The sequence below is a fragment of the Lissotriton vulgaris genome, chromosome 5 (assembly GCF_964263255.1).
Source record: "Lissotriton vulgaris chromosome 5, aLisVul1.2, whole genome shotgun sequence".
In the NCBI taxonomy this organism is placed as follows: domain Eukaryota; kingdom Metazoa; phylum Chordata; class Amphibia; order Caudata; family Salamandridae; genus Lissotriton; species Lissotriton vulgaris.
The window spans coordinates 616,540,410-616,564,118 of record NC_141693.1 but is presented as its reverse complement, the minus strand read 5'-3'; the positions used below and the strand labels follow the sequence as shown (position 1 = coordinate 616,564,118).

Here is a 23,709-nt window from a genome sequence, read left to right as displayed (position 1 = left end):
GCGGCAGTAGGTCGTCAAGATACGCGGAGATCTCGCTCGCCTCTAAACGATCCCGGGGAGCGTATTGCGCCTCGTAGTAACGGGCAAAGCTAGCCGCCAGCAAGTCCGGGTCGGTCATGACCGAACCGTCATCTGCGGTAAGGCCCGGCAACACTAGGGGCTGGAAGGTCGCCTGGCACAATCTATGCAGCATAGTACAGGACTTGTCGCCCCACTGATACACCCTGCTGCGCGTGGCGAGCCACGCCTGCCGGGCTTCCTCATAAAGAACAGAGGCGTATGCTTGCTGGGCCTGCAAGAGCTGCCTCACAATGCCCTCGTCGCTCCCAAGCCGGCCACGCTGCTCCAGCTCCTCCACGCGGGCCGCGGCGGTCACAATGGCCTCCCGATGTTTTCGTCGAGCAGCCACGCACCAAGCTATATCCACGCCCCGAAGCGTGGGTTTCAGCGCCTCCCACACCACCACTGCACTCACATCTCCAACCAAGTTCTCGCGCCAGAAATGATCAATCGCCTCACGCAGGTGATGCACATAATCAGGCCGCTGCAACTGCCAAGAGGACATCCGCCATCGAAACGGCTGTCTCGTGGAGGGGAGGGTCATGGTAGCTAGGACGGGGGAGTGATCAGACAGGCCCCTGGGAAGTATCATAGCATCCTTGACCCGACTCAGACAGGCACCCGGCACAAACAGATAGTCCAGTCTCGAGAAGGACCCATGCACCGCCGACACATACGTGAATTCACGCACAGCAGGATGAAAGTGCCGCCATACATCAACCCAGCCCAGGCCACTCGCAGTCGCACGCAATTTGGTGGGAGCAATAGTGGGGGGGGAATCCGACACCACAGGCACCCGCCTCAGACGATCCAGGCCAACATCCATAACCTCGTTCCAGTCGCCCCCCACCATGGTGAGGACCTCCGGAATCTCATCCCACAGCGCGAATAGCCGCTCAGACAAAGCCCACTGCAGAGGGGGGGGGGGCATATACGCTACCAAAAACCACCTGTTCAGTACCCAACCGGCCTTTGATGAAAATATATCAGCCCTGAGGATCAATCCACTGCTTGTCATGCACATAAGCCAACCTGCGGTGTACTAAGATAGCCACCCCCCTAGAACCCCTCGTAAAGCCCGCATGGTACACCTGCTGAAACCCAAACCTCTGGAGGCTAAGGGCCTTAGAGCCCAGCATGTGAGTCTCCTGAAGCAGCAGCACATCTACCATCTCTCTTTTCCCCCAACGCAGCACAGCCCCACGCTTGATTTTGTCCAGAATACCCCTCACATTCCACGTCACAACACGCAGGGTCTTTTGAGGAGGTACAGTCGCAGTATCAGCCATAATTAAGACAGTGTCCAGCATCTGGCCCCCCGCCCCACCCTGGCACACCCCACAAAGCAACAAAATCAAAAGCCAAAGACACGTGTGGTCCCACCCTCCCAACCCGAACACCCAGTACCCCAAAACCCACCTGGCCACCTCCGGCCCCGACCTCCCCAACCCCCAACAATAAAACAACACCCCCCTGCACCCCACACCCCCCACCCCAATACCTCAGTAAACAGTGAAGTATCTGTCGCGGCATGGAGAGACCTGGGTCCAGAACAGAGAACCCAAGGCCCACCATACCAATGGATCCCAACACCCCCATCAACACTCACTCACCACCCCCCCAACAACACCCACTACTCGTGAGGGTCTAAGGCCCATAAAAGCCGCCACCCGAGCCCCGCAGTGGCTCTACCCAGAGCCTCAGAGTGTTTTAGAAGCATACAGAGAAGCTCAGGCAAAGTCACATGGAACAGTCTCACCAGTCGGTCCATTTCGGGCAACACCAACAGCCAGGCACCACCAGGGTTCAACTGCCAGCATCAGAGTGTTCAGAGTCAATTGTGCCGTTCGTCTGCGTCGCACTGGCGGAACTGACCGTTTCTTAGACCTGGACCTTCGATGCCGTCCTTTCCGGTTGGTGCGGTCCGTCCGCTCCGGTGATGATCTCTGGGACCCGCCAGGATCCAGCCCCGGCTGGGCATGGGGCCGAAGTCGCACCGTCTCATCGGTCCAACGAAAAACCTCCTCGGGTGTATCGAAGAAGTGTGTCCGGGACTGGTGTACTACCCGCAGGCGGGCCGGGTACAGGAGAGAGTATTGAAGCTTCAGGCCCCGCAACTTAGCCTTGGCGGCCACAAAGGATTGTCGCTGCTGCTGAACCATTGTCGTGTAGTCCGGGAAGATCATTATGGCATGATTCTCATATGTAAGCGAGCCCTTGGTCCTCGCCTCCCGCAGTATGGCATCCCGGTCATGATAGTTCAGCAGCCGAGCAATGACCGGCCGAGGACGTTCCCCCTCAGGCGGCCGCTGAGTCAGGGCCCTGTGCGCCCGTTCAATCACAAAACACGCCGACAGCGTCCCCTTGGGGACCCAGCTCTCCAGCCAGTGAGTCAGGAAACGCTCAATGCCATCTTTCTCGCACCGCTCCGGAAAGCCAATGAAGCGGAGGTTATTTCTCCGTGCGCGCCCTTCGGCATCCTCCACGCGGGCCGCAAGCGTCTTCTGGACGCACTCCACCTCCGCCATTCGTTTCTTTAGGGCGCCAATGTCTGTTTCGGTCACCGATACTCGAGATTCAGTCTCAGTGATCCTCGCCACTGCGTTCCGGAGGTCCTGGCGAAGCAGTGTAACATCCGCTCCCACCGCCCCTATTTTGGCGTCCAGCATGTCCCGGGATTGGGTAATGGCCGCCAGGATTGCAGCGTTGTCTGGCCCTGATCCGCCACCTCCACCAGACACCCCGGCGCCACCACTGGGCCCGGCAAACTTGTCCATGGGGCCCTGCTTGGGCGGGCCCCCTCCGCCACCCCTGGTCATGGCCGCTCACGGACACAGCGGATCAGCACACTGGACTGGACAGGCAGGTTCAGCAGGCCCGGGGCAGTGAGTCCACAACAAGAAGCTCAGGACCACGTTCGGACAGCGGGTCCGGTGCCCGCGCAGGAGGGGCGGCGGGTCAATACGACTCCAGTGGCACGACACACAAGGCTCCGGACCAGACAGGTCCCCACGATGCCCACAGGTACCTCCAGGAGCCAGAGGGGGCAGGGCACCTTCAGCAGTATCCTTATGTAGCGGCGCCCCCAGGCTGCAGCAGTGTCCTCATGCGACAGTGGCCCAAGAATACTGCAGTGTCCCCACGCAACGGTGGCCCGGGAATGCAGCAAGGTCCCCACTCACCAGTGGCCACCGGGTGAAGTACTCGGCCAAAGTCTGCGCTGTTGACGCCACTCGCAGCGGCGCGCCCACTGCCACCTCTCGGCTGTCCCAAAATCGAGGTCCCCGGCCCACAGCCAGCTACCAGGCCGCCGACCGCCGTCAGCGCCACAGGGTCCCCGAGGGAATGGAGCCGCTAGAACCCAGCGCCGGAGGAATCAGGGCCCACTCACGGACCGACGGCGCCCGCCCGGCACCAACCACGGGCTCAGGGTCCAAGCGCTGCAGGGGCGTCCGGGATCCGCACCACAGATGGCACCCTCAGCCGCGCTCCGACAGCCGCCGCACGGCGTCACCAAAATCGAGGTCCCCGGCTCGCGGCCAGCCACCAGGCCACACACTGCCGTCGGCGCTTCAGGGTCCCGGCGGAGACAGAATCGCGGGATCCCGTCACCGGAGAGAACAGGACACCCTCCGGAGTCAGCAAGACTCGACAGGGATCTTCTGCGGGCTCGGGGGCCAGGATAAATGTCTCAAGGAAGTTCGGGCCGGCGGGAGCTCTACTAAGCTGCTACCGCCATCATCGCCCGTCAAGCCCTAAACCCAGATCTTTTGACTGAGTGTGAGTGTTTGATTGATTCGGATGCTCCGTCCATCACCACCCCCTTTTGTACGCTGTTATCGAAGGGAAACCTGAAGCACATTAGCAAAAGTCTGAGGGGGCCAGACTTCCTGGTGGAGGCAGGGGTCTGAGTTCTGTGCGAGGGCGATGCTGAGATCCGGGAGCGATGGGTCCGGGACATGCAGGTGGTACAGCCTGCCTTGATCGGGCGGTGTGCCCACGCACTCTTGCAGGGACACTATAGAGTCGTCCATTGTCTAGTGTCAGCGGTTCATGGACCTCTGATTCTGAGTGCTACATTTCTAATTCTGAAAAGACTGGGCATAACACAAGATGTTGGGACTCCCGAGGATGATACATTAAGGGAGGCCTTGGAACTCAAGAGTCGTAAATGCCCAATCATAAGCATGTCATCTCCATAGAAATACCCACCGAAATCTCAACGTGACTCCGAACTTCCCTGCAGGCAGTTGGTGTTTGGTGCTGGACGCACCATCATGATTCAGTCATGTAATATTGACGAGTAGTTTGTTTAGAAGTGGAGTGATGCAACTACTGTGATTGTTTTGCACACCCAAGACACGTGTGTGAAGTCGAATGGCACGCCCACGCCCTCTCACACATACCTATTCTCGTAGAAAGTCCCTGAGGCACTCAAACTCTCTCTGGCTGCCACCCACTTGCTGTATATCACTGTCGCAGTGTGACGCCTGGATACCCACCCACATACCCGGTCCATCACATTGGTTTTGTCTGCCTCAAGCACAAGTACACACCCACAGTATCATATACTGTCTGATGCACGGTATCCCAGTCACTTGCGCTCTCATATACACACACTTACCATATTTCATTCTCAAATATTGTCATACTCTCACCCACCCACAGCGCCACGACTGTTCCTTCGGTGAACTGCATCTGCTCTTGGAGGTCGCAGGGTCCCTCGGCGGGTCTGGACAATGATTATACACAACACTACTCTGTCTCCAGCAAGCGCATTGCCAGGCAGAGTATTAACAGATCTACCCAGTGGCTTTTGTGATATGCGACTCTGTAAATCAGCACTGACCTTTTTTTGTCAGCAACCCATTGCATTGTGGGACTTGTAGTTTCGTTTTTAACTTTGTACGTATGAGTTCTAAAGTAGCGGTGTGAAAAGTTGGCTAAAACGCCAGATGTTCTGTACATGAGGCCACTTTGCACCTATGCGTTGCCCAAAAAAGTTCTAATAGATAAGGGTCGGAGGAAAACGGAAATGAACTCCCCAAGATCGCACATCGAGTGTCTGTTGAGCTGAGATGTAAACACAGTCTGAAAAAATATTCACACCTAATTTGTATTCAACTCCTTTTGCCTTCCTCAAGGAATCAACCAGGGCACACAGTTTAAGATTCGCGCGAGCTTGGCAGTTTCTAATTCCTAATACTTGGTTGGCAATTCCTTCACCCTCTCCAGCAGTACCTAGTGCTGTAGAGGTTTCCGGATGACTGATAACTGGTTCATGTTGTGATGAAATGTGAATCAACTGGTTCAACGTAAACCAGCTCACAGTTGGTTTTTGTTATAGTCACCCGTTCGCCAACTAGGCCTGGAGCTGCAGGATACCTTGATGGTCATGATGTGTGGAAACCCACGACCTCGGAATAGTTGCAGACTTCTGTTATGCCCCCTTTCATAAAACGTTAACTGGGCACAACGGCAATTAGAGCTCTTTACATGAGCACCAGATTACATTACACAAGGTAGAATTTATTTTTTAGATTCATCTGTTTACCTTTTTTAGACATGGGGAAATTATGAGATTTGCCCAGAATCACAGCATGTTGAGCCGACGCTGGGCCTTGAACCTGGTTCCACAGTTTCAAAGTTGGCCGGTAGACCACATCTCTACTCCAACTTTTAAGAAATAATCAAGACTGTATGACCTACATCACCACCCCCTTTTGTACTACATTGGCTCAGGGCACGTTGAATTTTCAAATCTCTTTTTTGTCTCAATGCCATGACCTTGCTAGACTTTCATGCTCAAGACTATTTACTATCACCTGGCTCTGAGAATACGGATTGTGCGTCTGAGCTCGTGTGGTCTGCTAGCTGCAGACACTGACAACTATGATGTTATTGACACTCCTGGTCTGTGGGTCTGAGTACCCCGATATGGGTACCATGGTCATATCTGGGCTGGTGGCCCTGCACCCTCCTGATCTAGAGGTCATGATATCTCCTGATGCAGTGAATCTGGAATCACCTTATCTGGAGTTTCCAGCCTTTCCAAGTCTGTTGGTGTACAGCATTTCTGGTCTGCTCTATCTTTGCATTAATGCCCTAATTTATTTAAGAATTGTGGGTCTGGGTATTTCTAGGCATTCCTAATTAGTTGGCTCTAATCTAGTGCACCCTTGGCCAAGCGCACTCCAATTTCACCGACTACGGGCACTCTTGTTCTGATGTCTATTCCTGATCTAGCAGCCTCAACATTTCTGATTTAGCCGCCCTTGCCATGTCTGGTGGCCGGAGAATCTGTTTATGCTATTCATTGTAGTCTGCAAGCAAATTATTTGAAGTATGTGATGAAACAAACTTCCTTGTTTTACTTTTTGAAGGAAATTGCTTTCCCCAAATGAACTGCAAAAAAACATAATGAGACAATTCAAATGCAGACCTTTCGGACTAGGTGACTGGGGATTTACTGTATTTGTGCCACAAGTTTGTTGTACACTCGTGTTTTCACAAACCGCTTCTGCTACGGATTGCCGTCGCTCAAAGTGAAACATGGCTGGAAATGCCTGTTTTTACTTTGTAACTATGGTCGAGCACACAACACTTCTTTTATAAACGGACATTGGTCCATGATCTATGTTCTATCGATGCTCAAACATCCCCCTTCTGTCACGTGGCACATAGGGACATTGTCGTTTTTTACTAACTTAACATGAGCACTTTGCAGCTTGCCTGCACCTTTTGCACATATTACTACACGTTTTTATTTTTGCAATAATTTCAATGACTGCTTTCACCTAAGAACTAATCACTGTGTTCACTCTCTGCATGTTCCTGGGATTTTTACTGAACATTATGTGCAAGGTCGAACAACAATGCCCCCTGTTATTTTGTTCTGATCAGACCTTAGCCTTAGAGAAAACATACCGATGCAGCTATTTTTTGGACAGCATACTTGTGTTTTTAGTGGGGTACACGAATAGGTGACACACACTTAGAGAGGGACCTTTCCAGGGAGAAGAGCGAGACAGTACCTCTGATGTAGATCTACTCTCTATAGGCTAAGGTATGGGGTCTGCTGACAAAATGTAAATGTCATTTGTACTTGTAAAGCGCACTAATACCCCAACTGGGGTGTCCTGGCGCTATAACGCATACCGCGGTGGAACCCTTCCTGGCTTTTCCCTGTGAAATGTCCACTCCTGGGCACCCCCAAGGTGAAGCCAGGCATCCCAGCGCTGTTTGGGCCGTTGTGGAGATTAAGCAAGCTATTGCCCAGAGTTGCAGAGTGGGACCCATGATTAGAATAGGCACTGAGGCGAGAATTATCAGGTCCGAGGAAATTGAGCCCAAGACCCGCCGAGGCGGGAATTGAACCATGGTCCCGGGCCAGACCTCTGCATCAGGGTCTTCCGCTCTAACCATTGAGCCACACTTCTCAAGCTCATAGACCTTCTATTATACAATAATACTTCTTCTTAGCAAGGGGAGGGAGGTTAGGCACTATAGTCTTTTCTCCATTGTCTTTTTATGATGACATCTCCCTTCATGATATATGGACTAGCTGCTATGCTGACTGTATGTGTACTATTCATTTTCCTGCTTGTGGTGGCACGTGCTGCATGTTAGGGCAGTTTAGATAAAATAAATATTTAAAGCTGTTTTGTGTCTCCGTCAGATCTTATTTTGAACAAGTACAAGAGTGCGAGCAAAAGGGTGTACCTTGTTACCGCGATTCTTGAGCGATCTGGGAGTGTTGTGTTCTGGGTTGTCTAATCATTTGTTTCTCTGTGAGTGAGTAGGTGAGCAAGTGAGACACTATAGCTAGTCTGTCCTGGGTTTGTGGGTACTACGGTGGTAGGAAGACCGAGTCCCTATACACGAAGGTCCCATACTCCTTTGCATAGTTCTGTATTTGTGCAGAATCCCTGCAAAACGTCCTGATATTACAAAACAGTGCCTCATGAACCACATTGTTTGGAAATGTGAGAGACAAGGGAGCAGCTAAATTTGTTGGCCTAAAGAGAGTTAACTATTTATTATTTGCCATGAGTTCGCTTGCTTGACCATTTCAATTTTATCCTCCATGAATGATAGCCATCACATCTGTTTGTTTAGGAGCCTTTGGATGACTTCCCTGAGCATGGCAGAGGAAGGGAAAGATTATTTGGTTAGAGGCGTACTGTGTAGTACTGGCGCCAAAGAGGATGAAGCGCATCTATTATTATTCTGCTCTGCGAACACACACCCTAGGAAAAAGTGGATAAAACCTATCTGCCGTCTCTTGGGATTCAGACGTTTCAGTGAGCCGGAAAGAATTTTTAGAACTGAAACAACTCAATCCACAATCTTCAGTGTAAGCAGATATCTCTTTTCTGTGGCGATAGTACGAAGGAGATGGGGTTTTAAGCTCTAGCGACACTTGATTCGCAATTACTAGATGTGGGATGGGGAACCACCAGTTTGTGTCAGTAATGCCTGTAATTATCTCTTTTTTTAAATATTTAGTCCTTCTTTATGGTAATTAGGAAAAACGAGTAATAACATTCATGCAAAGTATGCTTTAATCAAATATTAATTGTAATGCTGTGATTCTAAAATCTTTGATGAATGGTTTATGGTTTTAGATTCAGAAAGCTATTTATTGTTTTATAATCGCAAGTACTTCTGATTGGTCTTCAATTAGTATAAATGAACTGTGGGTAAATGGGCCCGAATGGAAAATCGTTTCTGTTTTTAAAATTATATGTATATCTTTTATGGTTTATGTTTTAACCGAAATAAAGATTTTGACTTGACTTGACTTGACTTCCCTGACCATGGCAGAGCTACTAAGTGAGATGCCTAAGTAGTGATAGTGGAAGAGTCCATTTAGTCCCTATATTGTAAACTAGTTATTAAAATGATTAAATCTTGCCAGATTCAGTTGTCCATAGTGCCCAGTGATGGGTTCTTAAACTAATGATATGCCTTTAGAAATTCTCCTTGCCTGGCCATACTTTGCTTTTGAAGACCAAACTCTAAACGCACTTGGGTTGAAAGTATCGGCAGACAAAAGGTTGAACAATAGATTTTAGCTACTAATCAATCTAAGAGCACTTAGTCCTTGCCCCCACATTATTTTGCTCCCATACATTAGAGGTGGTGCCCATTAGTGAAGAGGCTTTTGAGCAGAGGGTCAAGTGTTGGACTCCTCAGTGCTTTTGATAGAGTTACAAAAGTGAGGTTAAGCGATTCAACTTTGGCCTTCCTTTGTAACTTGTGATGGGAGATTGAACCCGTTATCAATGACTACCTCAAGATATTTATATGTATATCCAATCTTGCTGGCATATCTTTTGACATGATTCTCCATGTCCTGTTGTGATGCATCCAAAGATATCAGTCTCTCATATTTTCTCATTCCCTTGCAGGCCTTCTGGTGTTGTGAGCAATGGGGATAACGTTGGGGATGTTACACAAGGGGTGCGCACTTTGAGCCTGAAAAAGCGCCTCTCGAGGCGGCGAGGTGAGTGTGTATGTGGTAGTGCATGGGGTGATGTGTAAATTGGTTTAAGGTGCAGGTTGCCGCTCTACTCCTCTGGTAATAGGAATAGTGTGGGATATGTTAACCACTGAGGATCGCACGCTGACCCTGAAGAAGCTCTGCCTAGGCAGCAAGGTGAGCCTATGTGAGGTTAGCAAGGTGGGGGGTGGTGAATGGGTGAATAGAGCTTATGGAAGTATTTGTGACACCATAGTTTAAACAGCATTTTGCTGCTCCCAACCTATAGCAATTGAGACAGATTTGCTGCTTGTATGATCAATCTGGAGTTCCTTAAGGGGGCAATGATGGGTGGTTGCTGAACCTAGAGCCGGTCTTCAGGGTTTATTATTAAAGAGGTCAGTAGCTCTCAGCACCCCCCCATTTTCAGGAACGGTGTAAGGTTTTTTTCTATTTTCAGTGAAGAGGAAATTGGCACTCCTGTTAGGCCAGCTATTGCTTTTGGCTAATACATGTGCACCACCGTAGCACACTATATGCAACAATTGCAAGTAGGGAGGGAGGTGTACTTTGAGGATAAATATGCGAATAGTGCATAACCTAATGGAAATACGTTTCTCATCCTAAGGGCGCCCCGGTTAGTGTGGTCTACACTGCCTAATGGGATGAGCTAGCCTGGTTCATCTTTGAGGTGTCAGCCTCGGGAAAGATGTTTCATAAAAGGGAGACTCCATCATCATTACAAGTTTATCGGGTCTTGTCTTTCTAAAATGACCTTAGAAAGAAGTGGAAGCAGAGGGTGGGGGGAACTAAGAACATGTGGGTTTTGTGTATTGGGAAAATTCCTTCATTCTGCTCATAAATTGACCTATGCCTATCCTTTCTAGGTGTTGTTTCGACTGGGGACCGCCGTTCACGTTCCTCTGTGACCGATGATGGCATCATTTATGATGACGTTCCCTGTGATCATCTGGACCCTGATCACTATGGTAGGAGTGCATTCTGTGCAATGGATTCACAGAGGTGGAATGATCTTGTAAATGCGAGGATTGAGTGGATGAAGATGATTGGGAAAATTACATTTTGAGGGTGGCAAATGCATGTATCCTGAAGGAGGAATGTACAGCATTTATTGTAGTGCTTCATTTGAGATTTAGTGACTAGGTGAACATCGGTGGATATGTTTGGGTGGGTGGATGGCTTTCTCAATATTTTCAGTTTTGTAAATACCAGGGTGAAGATGCCTGTTGTTGGAATCTGTTAAAGAATTCTCCTCACATGCTAATTGGAGTCTGAAAGGGTTTATTGACAAAAAAATTAAAGTCTGTGAATCACCGTGTCAATTGGCCAGGGGTTCCACCGGCAAAGGTTTGTGGAGGCTAGATCTTAGACAGAGGGCAACACTCAAATGTTAACCCTACTTGTACACAAGTTTGTCATAGCAGTCACGTGGTAAATTCTTATTATGAAAACAAGCAGGCTCTCATTTGAGATTGAGAGAATAAGTGAGAATGGCCTTCAGACAGAAATGTAAACTGATCCTGCTGAGCAAGTTTTTCTTCTTTTTACTGTCTCTGTAGCCAAAAATGCCAAAACAGTTCCATGAGCGAGTTAACTCCTGCTATATTTACATAAACACATTGGGCAGAATCAGAGAGCACCAATGGTCCGTGTTGAGTCAGAGGTGTTGGTAATGAGAGGGGAGCTTAATTGCAATCTCATGTGGCCTGGTGGAGGGAATTTGATTTAGATAACCTACCTGATTTTGCACATTCCTGAGATGTAAGAAATTAGCTCTGCTCTTTATCGGAGCTAATGGGACTGATCTATCTTAGGAACAATGGGGAATACCATTTACAGAAGCATGTATTGTGATGGAATATGTAGGGCTAGCATTTTGACAAAAGAGTGAGTAATACGAGAAGAGAGGAATTCAATATGATATAGAAAGACAGTAAAGACGAAAAGTTACTCATAGATTCTTGTTGGGTGCTTTATTTTCCTGCCGTGTAAAAACCTATGCCAGAGAGCATTTAGGGCATGGGAAATATAGGCCTTGAATGAAGGCATTTTATATGATGGATTTGGTGTTGTAAACCTTTACAGCAATATACTTTTTATTGAATATATGCTTATGGGTCTTTGTTTATTGCAATGTGTAAATATGATTATAACAATTGTATCTATAAGTGCCTCACTAGTGGAATACTGTGTAGACATAAAAACCAAAAATAAATACATAAAAAGGAATAAACATAGAAATAAAAAAATTAAAAAGAACATAAAATTACCCAAAAATATTAAAATAAATAAATGACCTTTATGTACAGCAACACTTGAAAGTCTTGGGCCAGATGTAAGACCATGACAATTTGTGACTCGCAAATTGCGCTTGATTGCAAGTCAAAATTTGCGAGTCACAAATTGCCATGTACACCAGTGTCTGAGACACTGTTTGCGATTCCAATTGGGGTCGCAAATTGCATGCCTCATCAATATTCATGAGGCGCTCACAATTTGCAACACCATTGGGAATGGCTGGTCCTCCCAGGGATGATGGCCTGCTGGGCTCAGCAGACCTCCATGTCTGGGACTACTTTTCAATAAAGCATTTTTTTTCTTCAATGCAGCCCGTTTTCCCTAAAGGAAAATGGGGGTGCATTTAAAAAAAAAAAGAAGGAAACATTTTTGTTTAATTTTTTAAGGGCAGATAGTGGTCCATGTGACCACAACCTGCCCCATAAAAATATTTCCCCCTGCATTTGCAAAGAGGAAGTGGGGGGTAAATTGCGTGTGTTTTGCGCCCGCAATTGCTGTCGCAAAACATTCTTACATTAGGTAGTTGGTTGCAACTAGGAAGGGACGCCTTTGAAATGCCCCTTCCTAATTGCAAGTCGCAAATCCTATTTACTGAGTCGCAAATAAATTGTGACTCGCTAAATAGGGTTTGTACTTGGCCCTATTAGTTTTTGCATGCAAGCAAAAATGGGTTGTACATCTGCCCTTGGTTTCTAAATATGTATCCATACATGTACATCTGGGACTTTATATAATTCACTTTTATATCTCTTAATTAATTTCCATGTACATGTATAACTTTTTATGCAGTTATGCATCTAAATATGTATTACTTTACTCCCACTGTAAATTTAAAAAATCTACTCACTCCAATTCACTACTCTGTCTCATCCTATTAATTGTCCTGTTTATACCCTACATCCAATCTTTGACTCCTCCCAAACCTCATTTTACTACCCAAAATAACCCTTTCTAGCCTCTTCCCTCCTCGATTCTTTCTTTATCGTATTCAATCCAACTAACAGACTCACATATCCACCGCTCCAATTAATAACTTATATTTCCCTATTCTAATCCACCACTAATCCACTTTGGTTACCGGAGTAGCATGCTACTGGCTGAACATCGCATCAGCGCCTCGTCAAGGGTAGTAAGTGCTATATAAATGTAATTAAGATTACAGTTACAACTGCTAAGGGAGGCATTTCTTCATGAAGCTACTCAGTAATGATTTGCTCAATGCCTGTGTATAAAAGATGATCTAATGTTGCGCATTGTAAATTTTAAATATAACTGGATTTACCAAACCAGTGGGGAGTGGCCGTGGACTCTAAATCATACACATTTGCACAACAGTAGTTTTGGGAATCCATTTTCACCAATCTATTTTTTTCAATCTTCAGGATACATAGCATTCACTACATGTTAGAATCTAAATCAGTGCATCCCTTTTATCTTGAGAATTGTTTTACACGTATTTCTTTTACTTGAATGATCACACAACTCATTTTTTCCTTCATTTTTTTTCCTACCCCTTCAACTGCCGAGAACTGTCTACTTTTTTTTTTCTTTCCTTCTTGGAGGTGAGACAGTGTTTTTACACACCTTCCCTTTTACTTCCCTTTTATTCCATCTCCTCCTTCCTCCCTCTCCTCCACTGTCTTTGTTTTTAGGTCTCGCAGAGAGACCTATTGCGGTGAAACCACAAAGTTAAACCATCCGGATTGCGAGTGCAGATTTTCAACAGTTCACGTGAAATCACGTGACCACAAGCACGCGCATTTCCCCACCTCAAAGCCAGCCGTCAGCCTCCCTCCCACAGGCTTCCCCAGCATGCGCGCTGGCTTCCCTTCTCCTCCCCCTAATTGCTTGTTTTCACGGCCGGCCTCCGAGAGCTTCAAAGGGATCTGCTTCCCCGCCCACTGCTTCACACTTCGTGGCGGCCGTGACTCGCATTTCTCCTTCCTTCGTGCTCAGCCCCCATCCCAGCGCTGCCTTGTTCTAAAGTCTGTGGCTCCTCTTAATCTCGTCTATCTTCCCTTTCTTTCCCTTGCCTTCGATCCCTTCATGCCCTCTCTCTTCTTCCCGCCACTTTGCCTCCCCTCCCTTCTTCTCTCCTCTCTCCTCCTTTTTTTGCCTCCTTTTACACCCCTGCCTGCACCACTCTCCATACTTCTCCTCCCACGGCCGTCCTTTCTGCCCGCCTCGCACACCACATCAAAGCGTCCAGATCGCAGCCTGTCTAGCCTGTGCCGTCTCTCCCTACCCCTTAACCCTTCACCCTGCCCCCACCACCTCTCGATATTGCTGCTTGTTTTAAACTTGTTTTGCTTCTGCTGCATCCATCGCCTCCACCTTCAGGCAAAAATACATTGTTCAGCAGCACTTTCAAACTTTGTAAAATTGTTTTAGAAATTGCACATAGTCACTCTTTGCATTTACACATAAACATAAAAGTCCAATTTTATGTAGCATTTAATGTTGACATTCTGGACCATAGTGCAGATAAAGGAAGCCTGCATTTGTTAAGGATGTCCGAAAAACAGTTAAATGTACAGCACACTCTGTGTATACCAAAGGCAATGACGGGGAACGAGTCAAATGAAAACAGTTGTCCAAAATTGTTATTGTCAAAACTGCGGATCAGTTTCATACAAGGCAATGCGCCTTGAAGATGTGACTTGCAGCCCTGGGCCCTGGTTTTTCGAAGCACAGCCCATGGTCTTACGGGAGTCATACTGGCAACCCGAGAAGCTGAAAAGATAGCATTTCTCCTCCCCTAATTATTCTCTCCATGGCCAGCCGGCACATCAAAGGCTGCTGCTCCCCATGCGTCTCGTCACCCTTCCTCCCTTGTTTACTTTGCAGGTCACGAGTAAAGCCAACTCGCGCTTTCATCCTTTCTAGAGCGGCAAACTGAGTGCCATTAATTTAAGTTTTAGAAATACACAATTTTTCATAGCACTTAGAACCAACCAGTAAAAGTACTGTACGAAGTGCCACATAAAGATATTATTATTATAAGCATTTTTCCAGTCTCGGAAACAAACGTGATATTTGGAACAGCTTTATTAAAAAGCAGTTTCCAAGAAACGTGGATAAAGTAACGTGCCGGTCTGATAATTGTTCGGTTTATTGTATGTCAGCTTTGGTTTTTCACTGACCCAGTTGAACAAAAAATTAATGTTTTTCAACCGAAGATAAAATCGTTTTAAAACAATAAGGGGAAGCGTGTAGATATTTTGGCTGTCCCCACCCTGCATCTGTTGCTTTGGCTGATCGATTTCGGTGTTGTAAAAATTAAATGTACGCTAATTTTTAGCAAGGAGCATTGGGTGCGTGGGGTGTGAAGCTGGAATTTCAACACGTTTGTGGTCTAGCAAATGTCAGCGTGGGCATCACTGTGTGTAAAAGGCATTTGGGGTGGTTAAAGAGGCAGCTGAATGATGAGTATGCTGACAGGTAGAACTCTGGCATGGTGACGGGGCTGAAGAGAGGAGGGCGCACATGGTCACAAGAAATATTATCCGCAGCAGCATTTTGGGTGTTTATGAGGACCTTCCTGCTTCTTATACTGTGCTTACAAAAACATTGGTTGGCCTTTACACCAATATGTGCACTTCTCGTACTGCATGCGTGATTTCCCATGGTGCTGGATAATTGAATTTCTCTACCTCTCACCTGTCCTGGCTTGTGGTCTCACAGAAAGTTTCTAAATTCAGGGGTTGAGGTTGGAACTTACTCGTGGATACTGTGGTGGGGGAACTATTCTGTTTTACAAGACATTGCAGTTCAGTCGCATAAGGTGGTATTTGATTATCTAATTCATACATTTCAGTACATTTTATTGCATTCAATACATTCCTTCCTTTCATATCTTTCGTTTTCAGAAGCACACCAGCTCCACCGTCCCGTAGCTCAACATATTTTAAATAATCATATTCTGAACGCCTGCATTTGTTAAGGATGTCCGAAAAACAGTTAAATGTGCAGCACACTCTTTGTATACCAAAGGCAATGACGGGGACCGAGCCAAATGAAAACAGTTGTCCAAAATTGTTATTGTCAAAACTGTGGATCGGTTTCATACAAGGCAACGCGCCTCGAAGACATGACTTGCACCCCTGGGCCCTGGTTTTTAGAAGCACAGCCCATGGTCTTACGGGAGTCATACTGGCAACCCGAGAAGCTGAAAAGATAGCTCGGTAGTCCTGAGTGCTGCAGAGGTGCTTTTGGGTCGACTCCCTCATATCCGAACTCAGCTTTCATCCTTCTAACATCACTGCAAAGGCCATACCAGCAGACTCGAATCGCGCGCATTATTCTAGCGCCAAGGGGGCGGTGAGCGCTATAACAATAGCCAGCGTTATCAGTTTTTAAACACTCATTATGTACTCGCATCATGTGTTTTTGAACTACAATTCTTCACCAAGGAGATGGTGCACCGACCCTGGAGACCTCTCTAGCCTGAGGGAAACGTTTACTTCTGTGGGGAGTTCATTCATGGGCTGTAGCTCCACAGAAAATAACCATTTACATGTGCCTGAGCAGGGAGGGGCGCAAATTCCAAGGAGGGGGCTAGTGTGATGAATTACTAAGCACGAAGAGGCGTTTGGTTGGCCAGTGGGTGAGATTTGTATGTGTAAATGGTAATTAACACGCACTGAGCTGCATTTTTCCGTGTTGTAAAGCCATGTCTCTTCCTACCATGTTCTCGGAGTGTGTCCACAGTCCCTGACTCCCCACACAGACTTGCACGCAGAAGACAGCATTATACTGGCCTGGGTTCTCATCCAGTATTTTACCAGAAAAGTCCCAGCAATGGCTCCGTTTTTCACCCTACTCGTCTCCTCTGTGCAAAATCCTCACTCACCCTCAAACACCCTCACTCACCCACACACCCTCACTCACCCTCACACCCTCACCCACCCTCACATATACCCTCACCCACCCTCACCCTCAAACCCCCTCAACCTCACACCCCCTCACCCTCACATACCCTCACCCTCACACCCCCACACCCCCTCACACACCCCCTCACCCTCCCTCACGCTCCCTCACCCTTACCCTCACACCCCCCACCCTCACACACCCTCACACACCCTCACTCACCCTCTCACCCTCACACACACTCGCACCCCCTCAGCACCACCACATTATCACTCAGCACCACCACATTATCACTCAGCACCACCACATTATCACTCAGCACCACAACAGCACCACTCAGCACCACCACAGCACCACTCAGCACCACCACAGCACCACTCAGCACCACCACAGCATCACTCAGCACCACCACAGCACCACTCAGCACCACTCAGCACCACCTCAGCACCACCTCAGCACCACCACAGCACCACCACAGCACCACCTCAGCACCACCACAGCACCACTCAGCACCACTCAGCACCACCTCAGCACCACTCAGCACCACCGTAGCATCACTCAGCAGCACCTCTCAGCAGCACCACTCAGCACCACCACAGCACCACTCAGCACCACCACAGCATCACTCAGCACCACCACAGCATCACTCAGCACCACCACAGCACCACTCAGCACCACCACAGCACCACTCAGCACCACCACAGCATCACTCAGCACCACCACAGCACCACCACAGCACCACTCAGCACCACCACAACATCACTCAGCACCACCACACCACCACACCACCACTCATCACCACCACTCAGCACCACCACAGCACCACTCAGCACCACCATAGCACCACCACAGCATCACTCAGCAGCACCACTCAGCACCACCACAGCACCACTCAGCACCACCACAGCACCACTCAGCACCACCACAGCACCACTCAGCACCACAACAACACTAAGCACCACCACAGCTCACTTAGCACAACTCAGCACCACCACAGCATCACTTAGCACCACCACAGCACCACTCAACACCACCACAGCACCACTCAGCGCAACCACAACACCACTCAGCGCAACCACAACACCACTCAGCGCAACCACAACACCACTCAGCGCAACCAGAGCATCACTCAGCGCAACCAGAGCATCACTCAGCGCAACCAGAGCATCACTCAGCGCAACCAGACCATCACTCAGCACAACCACAGCATCACTCAGCGCAACCACAGCATCACTCAGCACAACCACAGCATCACTGATTCAAATATGTTCTCTCAATGTTTCAAGCTTTATTACAAATGTCACAAAAAGATGTTAATATTTCACTTCTGTTCTTGGTTTTTCGTCACAATAAAATACACTGAACATAATCTTCACAAAAGTTATTTACAAAAGTTTAGGCTATTGACATTATAAATTACAATCACTTTTATTTAAGTATTGTTTAAAAAAATGATAAGCCATTGTTATTTGTAATATCAATACATCTAAGTCACGTTAATACAAAACATGTTGCATTACAAATGGGTGTCACATTTGCGAAAGTTATAACTATTGGCATTGTAAATGACAAAGCTATTTATTTATTTTATTTATTTTGAAAGTTTTATATAGCGCGAACAAGATCTTCGCAGATATCAGAGCGCTTTACATAGGAGAAGAGCAAATATACACAGATACATCTATAGTGTTAAAAGTACAGTGAAATGATATCATAAACAATCAAGTAAGTCAATTTCAAAGTCAAACAAAAAAGCAAAGGGTTCGAACAAGTAGTACAGATGAGCACTGAGTCTTTGAAGTTGATCCCCAGTAGTGGTTCAAGTGCATTTAGCCATGAGGATCGCTTTTACTTCTTTCTTGAAAAGTATGGTAGATGGGATGAGCCTGGTTTCAGGGGGGAGTGAGTTCCAAATCCTGGGAGCCATTCCTGAGAAAGAGCGTTTGTAGGTTTTTTCTTTGCGGAATCTTTTAGGCTTTAGCAAAAGATTGTTTGTGCCTCTAGTGTTTCTGGATCCTCCAGAAATCGTCAGCTTCTGAGCGAGGTATCTAGGTGAGCTAAGGTGGACAGCCTTGTGCGTCAAACAAGCGATTTTCAGGTGTATCCTGGCTTCAAAAGGCAGCCAGTTCAGGGATTTGAAGTCAGGGGAAATGTGTGAGTGTTTTTTTGATCCAGTGATAAGTCTCGCTGCGGCGTTTAAAGAGGCTCTTATGGGTGCCGTAGTAGCTAGGGGGAGACCGCAGAGGGCGGTGCTGCCGTATTCTATTCGAGGTATGACAAGTGATTGTACCGCAGTTTGGAAGTCTTTGGCTGGAAGGAAGGGTTTAAGTTTCCTAAGGGTGTTGATTTGGTAATTTGCTCCCTTAGTTGCTTTGTTGATGTGTTCCTGCATGCTGAGATTGGTGTCGAGTGTTATGCCCAAGGATTTCGCTGAGTCCACGATGGTGGGTTGAACATTGAGTGCCGTTAGGTGTTTAAGCCACATTTGTGCGGTAGTGATCTTCGCAGGAGGTGAGATCAAAAGGAACTCTGTTTTGAGGGCATTAAGTTTGAGATGATTAGCGGCCAGCCAGGATTGGGTGCTACTGATCGTTGAGTTCAAGAGCGTGATGTCATTGGGTGATTGAAGTTTGAGATAAAGTTGGGTGTCATCAGCATACATGTGGAAGTGTACATTGGATTCTTGTAGCAAGGTGGTGAGAGGTTCCATAACTAGGTTGAACAAAGTTGGGGATAGGGAGGATCCTTGTGGTACGCCTAGCGATACAGGTCTTGGCGCGGACATCAAGTTGTTGCTCTTGAATTTCTGCGACCTGTTATGCAGAAAGGACGTGAACCATTTGAGCACAGTTCCAGATAGGCCCATTCTTGTGTTTAATAGTTCAAGTAAATTCTCATGTTTGACGGTGTCAAATGCGGAGGAGAGATCAAGGAGGATGAGGAGGCAGGTATCGTTATGATCTAGGATTTGGAGGGCGTCATCGATTATGTGAGTCATAGCAGTTTCAGTACTGTGATTTGCTCTGAAGCCTGATTGATGAGAGTTGAGAAGATCAAACTGAGTAATGTGTTTAGACAATTGTATTTGTACGCATTTTTCCAGCAGTTTGGCAAGAGTCGGAATGTTGGTGATGGGGCGGTAGTTGTTGAGGTCAGAGGGGTCGGCTGTAGGTTTCTTTAGCAAGGGTGTGACTTGTCCAACTTTGAGGGAGTCGGGAATGGACCCTTGTTGAAGTGAGCTGTTAATGATTTTAGTCCAGAGTGGAAGGAGCGACGGGGTAAGGACTTTGACAGCGTTAGCAGGAAGGGGGTCCGTGAGGTGATTGGAAGGTTTCAGAGTGCTGAGCAGTTTGCCAATTTCTTCTTCCGTGTAGGTGACAAAGGTTGACCAGGCGGCATTGTTTTTTGGTTTAGTTGGTGCTATGCAGTGGGGTTTGGGGTAGCGGCTTGCATCCATGAGTAGATCATTCTTTATGTTGTCAGTTTTTTGGATAAAGAAAGAGGCAAAGTCTTCGCAGGAGGGAGCTTCACCCATAGTGTTGAGAGGTTGGGGGTGTTCTTTGGATTGCGTTCGGATAAGCTCAAACAGCTTTCTCGGACGATTTTTGGCTAGGTCAAGCTGACGGCTGAAGAAGACTGATTTTGAGCGTTTTATTTTCCTGAAGTAGGCATTTCTCTTTTTCTTCAGGGTTTTTAGGTTCAGTGCAGAGGGAGCTGATCTCCAGGTGCGCTCTGCCATTCGCATGGCGCGTCTTTCGTCATTGAGACTCCCGTCGTACCAGGGATTGGAGATTTTTGCGGAGGCTTTTTTTAGCTGCAAGGGTGCGACTTCATTAATTATTGAGGACATAGTATTAAGATAGTGATCAGTCAAGGATTGGACGTCCTTAACGCCAGTAGGAGGAAGTAGTAAGTTGCAGCTGTTGGGGGCAGAGAGTTTGAGTTTAGTTTTTTCATGTCTCTTTTCCAGACTTTGGGCCTGGCGGATTGAACAGGGTTCAATTTAACTTTTTCATTGATGAAGAATGTGATAATATGATGGTCTGACCAGTCACAGGGTTGGATAGATTCGAGTTGGATAGAGGCTTCTTTGGAGATGATAAGGTCGAGGATAGAGCCTTTCTTGTGAGTTGGACTATTGCAGATTTGAGTGAGGTCAAGGGCGTTAAGGAAATTCTTCAGACCTTTTACCACTGCATCATTATGATCGTTCCAGTGGAGGTTGAAGTCACCAAGGTATATTTGTGTGAGTTGTCGCCCGGAGTTGGTTGAGATCATATCCATGATTTGCTGGGAGAAGGTAAGGTTGTCGCCGGGTGGGTGATAAACGCCGTGAAGAGTGCAAATCGGTTTGCCCTCACTGATAATATCGAGGCAGATGTATTCACAGGAGGTTGGGGAGGGTAGGGAGGGGGAAGTTACTTTCAGGACAGAGAGGTTGCGCCTGTGTATACATGCGATTCCGCCACCTTTTTTATTGCCAGTCCTGTCAAGTCTAGTGATGTGGTAGTTGGGGGGAACCAGAATGTCCATTATAGGTGTAGAAGATTCTGTTAGCCATGTTTCAGTCATGATGATTAAGTCAAGATCCAGTTTTAGGATGAGATCGGCGATAGCGAAGGAGTGTCTTGAGGCTGATCTGCAGTTGAGGAGAGTGCATTTGAGACGGGGTGTGTCGAGGGTGGAAGGGGGTTCTAGAGCGAGGGGGACTTTACTCAGGTTACTATGGATAGCTATTCTGTTGTTCAGTGTGGGGGGTCTAAGGGGATTGGAGTGAATCGTAGGAATGGCAGTGAGAGTGTCGGGTGTATTGCTATGGGGAGCTGGGTCGTAGGAGCGGAGGCGGGCGATTGTGTCGAGGTCCGAGAGAGGATTACAGGAGCGATGGGGGCGGTTTTCGCGGTTGTGAACAGGGATTGTGGTCCAGTGCGGTGGGAGTCGAGTGCGAGAGTTTGCCGCCCGGGTGGAGGTCCAGTTGGGAGGGGAGGTGATGGTGGAGGCGCGTGCGGGCTGTCTGGGATGTGTGCTGAGTAATTGTTTGATGATGTGAATGTCTTGTTTGATCTGGTGGAGGGTGTTGGGTGAGGGGTGACTGGAGTGTGATAGGCAGAGTAGTTGTTGTTTGATGATGTGCATGTCTTCTTTGAGCTGGAGGAGGGAGGTCGTAGTGCAGTCCAGTGTGGGAGATGTGTTGGTGGTGGGGATGGGAGGGTCGGGCGTTGTGTTGGGGGTGGGGATGGGAGGGTCGGGCGTGGGTGACATCGGGGAGATGTTGGTGGTGTGGATGAGAGTATTGGTGGTAGGCGGAGAGTGCAGGGTGGAGGATGGGCGTTTATTAGTGGTGAAGGGGGCGCATGTACGGTAGTGAGGGGTGAGAATGGGGGGGGAGGTGGGATTGTATGTGGTTCTTTGTTGAGGAGTCGTAGTTGAAGAGATAGGGGTGGCGTGTTCTGCGTGGTTGGTTAATGAGTGGAGGTGAGGGCTGAGAATGGGGGGGGATAAAGGGTGGGGTTTATCTGTGAGCGTGTCGATCAGATGCTTAGCTTGATTAGGCGGGATGTGGGTGGGGGCTGTGATGTCATGGGTGAAAAGAATGGGAATGTGGGCTGGTGTATGGGGGGAGGGGGTACGGCTGGTGTATGTGGGGCCAAGATCAATGTCAGTGATTGAGGGGTGTGGGGTAGCAGCAGTGGATGGGAGCATGGCTAAGGTGCCGGTGGTATAGGAGAGGTGCGTGTCGTTTTGGGGCTGCGCTAGATTAGCGGCGTTGTTGGTATGGGAAGTGGTGTCAGGGGTGAGCGGAATGGTTGTGGTATGATTGGGGGTCAAGATGTTGGTGGGGGGGGGTGCGGCTGGTGTGTGAGGGGGAGAGGTCTGAGTCTGTGAATGAGGAGTGTGGTGTGGCTACAGTAAGTGGAGGAATGACTGTGGTGACGGGGGTAGAGGAGAGGTGCGTGTCGTTTAGGGGCTGAGCTAGGAGAGAATGGTTGTGATTGGGGGCTGTGAGATCAAGGGTGATAGGACTGAGAGTGCTGTGAGTGCTGTGAGTGCTGTGAGTGGGGGTCCGTGGTTTGGAGAGGTGCTGTATGAAAGTGGGGAACAGGTTGTCTAGTAGTTCCAGGTTCCTGTCTGTGGATTGGATAAGGACAATCCCGTTGTTATAGATAGTGATGGTGGTTCTGCCCGGGAAGAGTTGGGAAGGTGTGATGGTGAGTGTTCGGCCATGAGCGGATTTCCTAGCATTGGAGACGGTGAGTAAGGAGAGGAACGTTTTTCTCCATTGAGCTCTTCGTGTGGTGTGGAAGATGATATCAATGTTTACGGCACCATTGACCGGTGAGAAGTAGGTGTCTGCAAAGGGGGTTTCAGGGTGGGACCTCAGTAGATTGTGTTTAAAGCGTTTTGCAGCGTTTTTGGTGAGTGCGGGTGGGTAGTTGATTCTATATGTGTGCTTGCCGATGAGCTCCATGTTAGGGTGACGGAATAGGTAGGGGCGTGTGGGTGCCCAGTAATCGCCGGTTGCAGGGAGTAATAGTGACACCAGTAACAGCCAGGGTATATGAGGTAGTCGTCAACGCAAACAGGGATAAGAGTTGTAGCAGGAGCGGAATATAGATGCAGACAATAACTTCCCTGGCACAGGGGCGGTACCGGAGGGCACCCAAAATATGTGCAGTAGTAATCAGTGTGTCCGGGAGGGAACGGTGTAATGAGTGCAGGTTACATCAGTGTGACAAGTCTACATGAGGAATTAATTGGTATATTGCAGGAATAGCAGTAAATTCGATGTGGGTTACAAACAAAATAAAGTGGACGTATAATGCTAATCATATGCAGGAATAAAAATAAAATACCTATGCAGGCAGTAAAAAACCTGAATCGAAAGTGACAGTAGTGAGTATGTGTCAGTAGCGAAATACACTTGCAAACAAAAGTCAAATGCAGAATAAAGTAGACGTACAATACTAAAAATATAC

At 47.9% G+C, this 23,709-nt stretch overlaps 1 protein-coding gene across 5 annotated transcripts in view; it reads left to right on the top strand.

The window, feature by feature from the left end:
• ARHGEF10L (Rho guanine nucleotide exchange factor 10 like) overlaps positions 1 to 23,709 on the top strand; it is a 763,679-nt gene that overhangs the window by 393,266 nt on the left and 346,704 nt on the right. For all 5 annotated transcript variants that reach the window (XM_086922050.1, XM_086922049.1, XM_086922052.1 and 2 more), the window contains 2 exons: positions 9,474 to 9,568; positions 10,432 to 10,533. In XM_086922050.1, the coding sequence (XP_086778176.1) occupies positions 9,474 to 9,568; positions 10,432 to 10,533 (197 nt within the window). The remainder of the gene's footprint in view (positions 1 to 9,473; positions 9,569 to 10,431; positions 10,534 to 23,709) is intronic.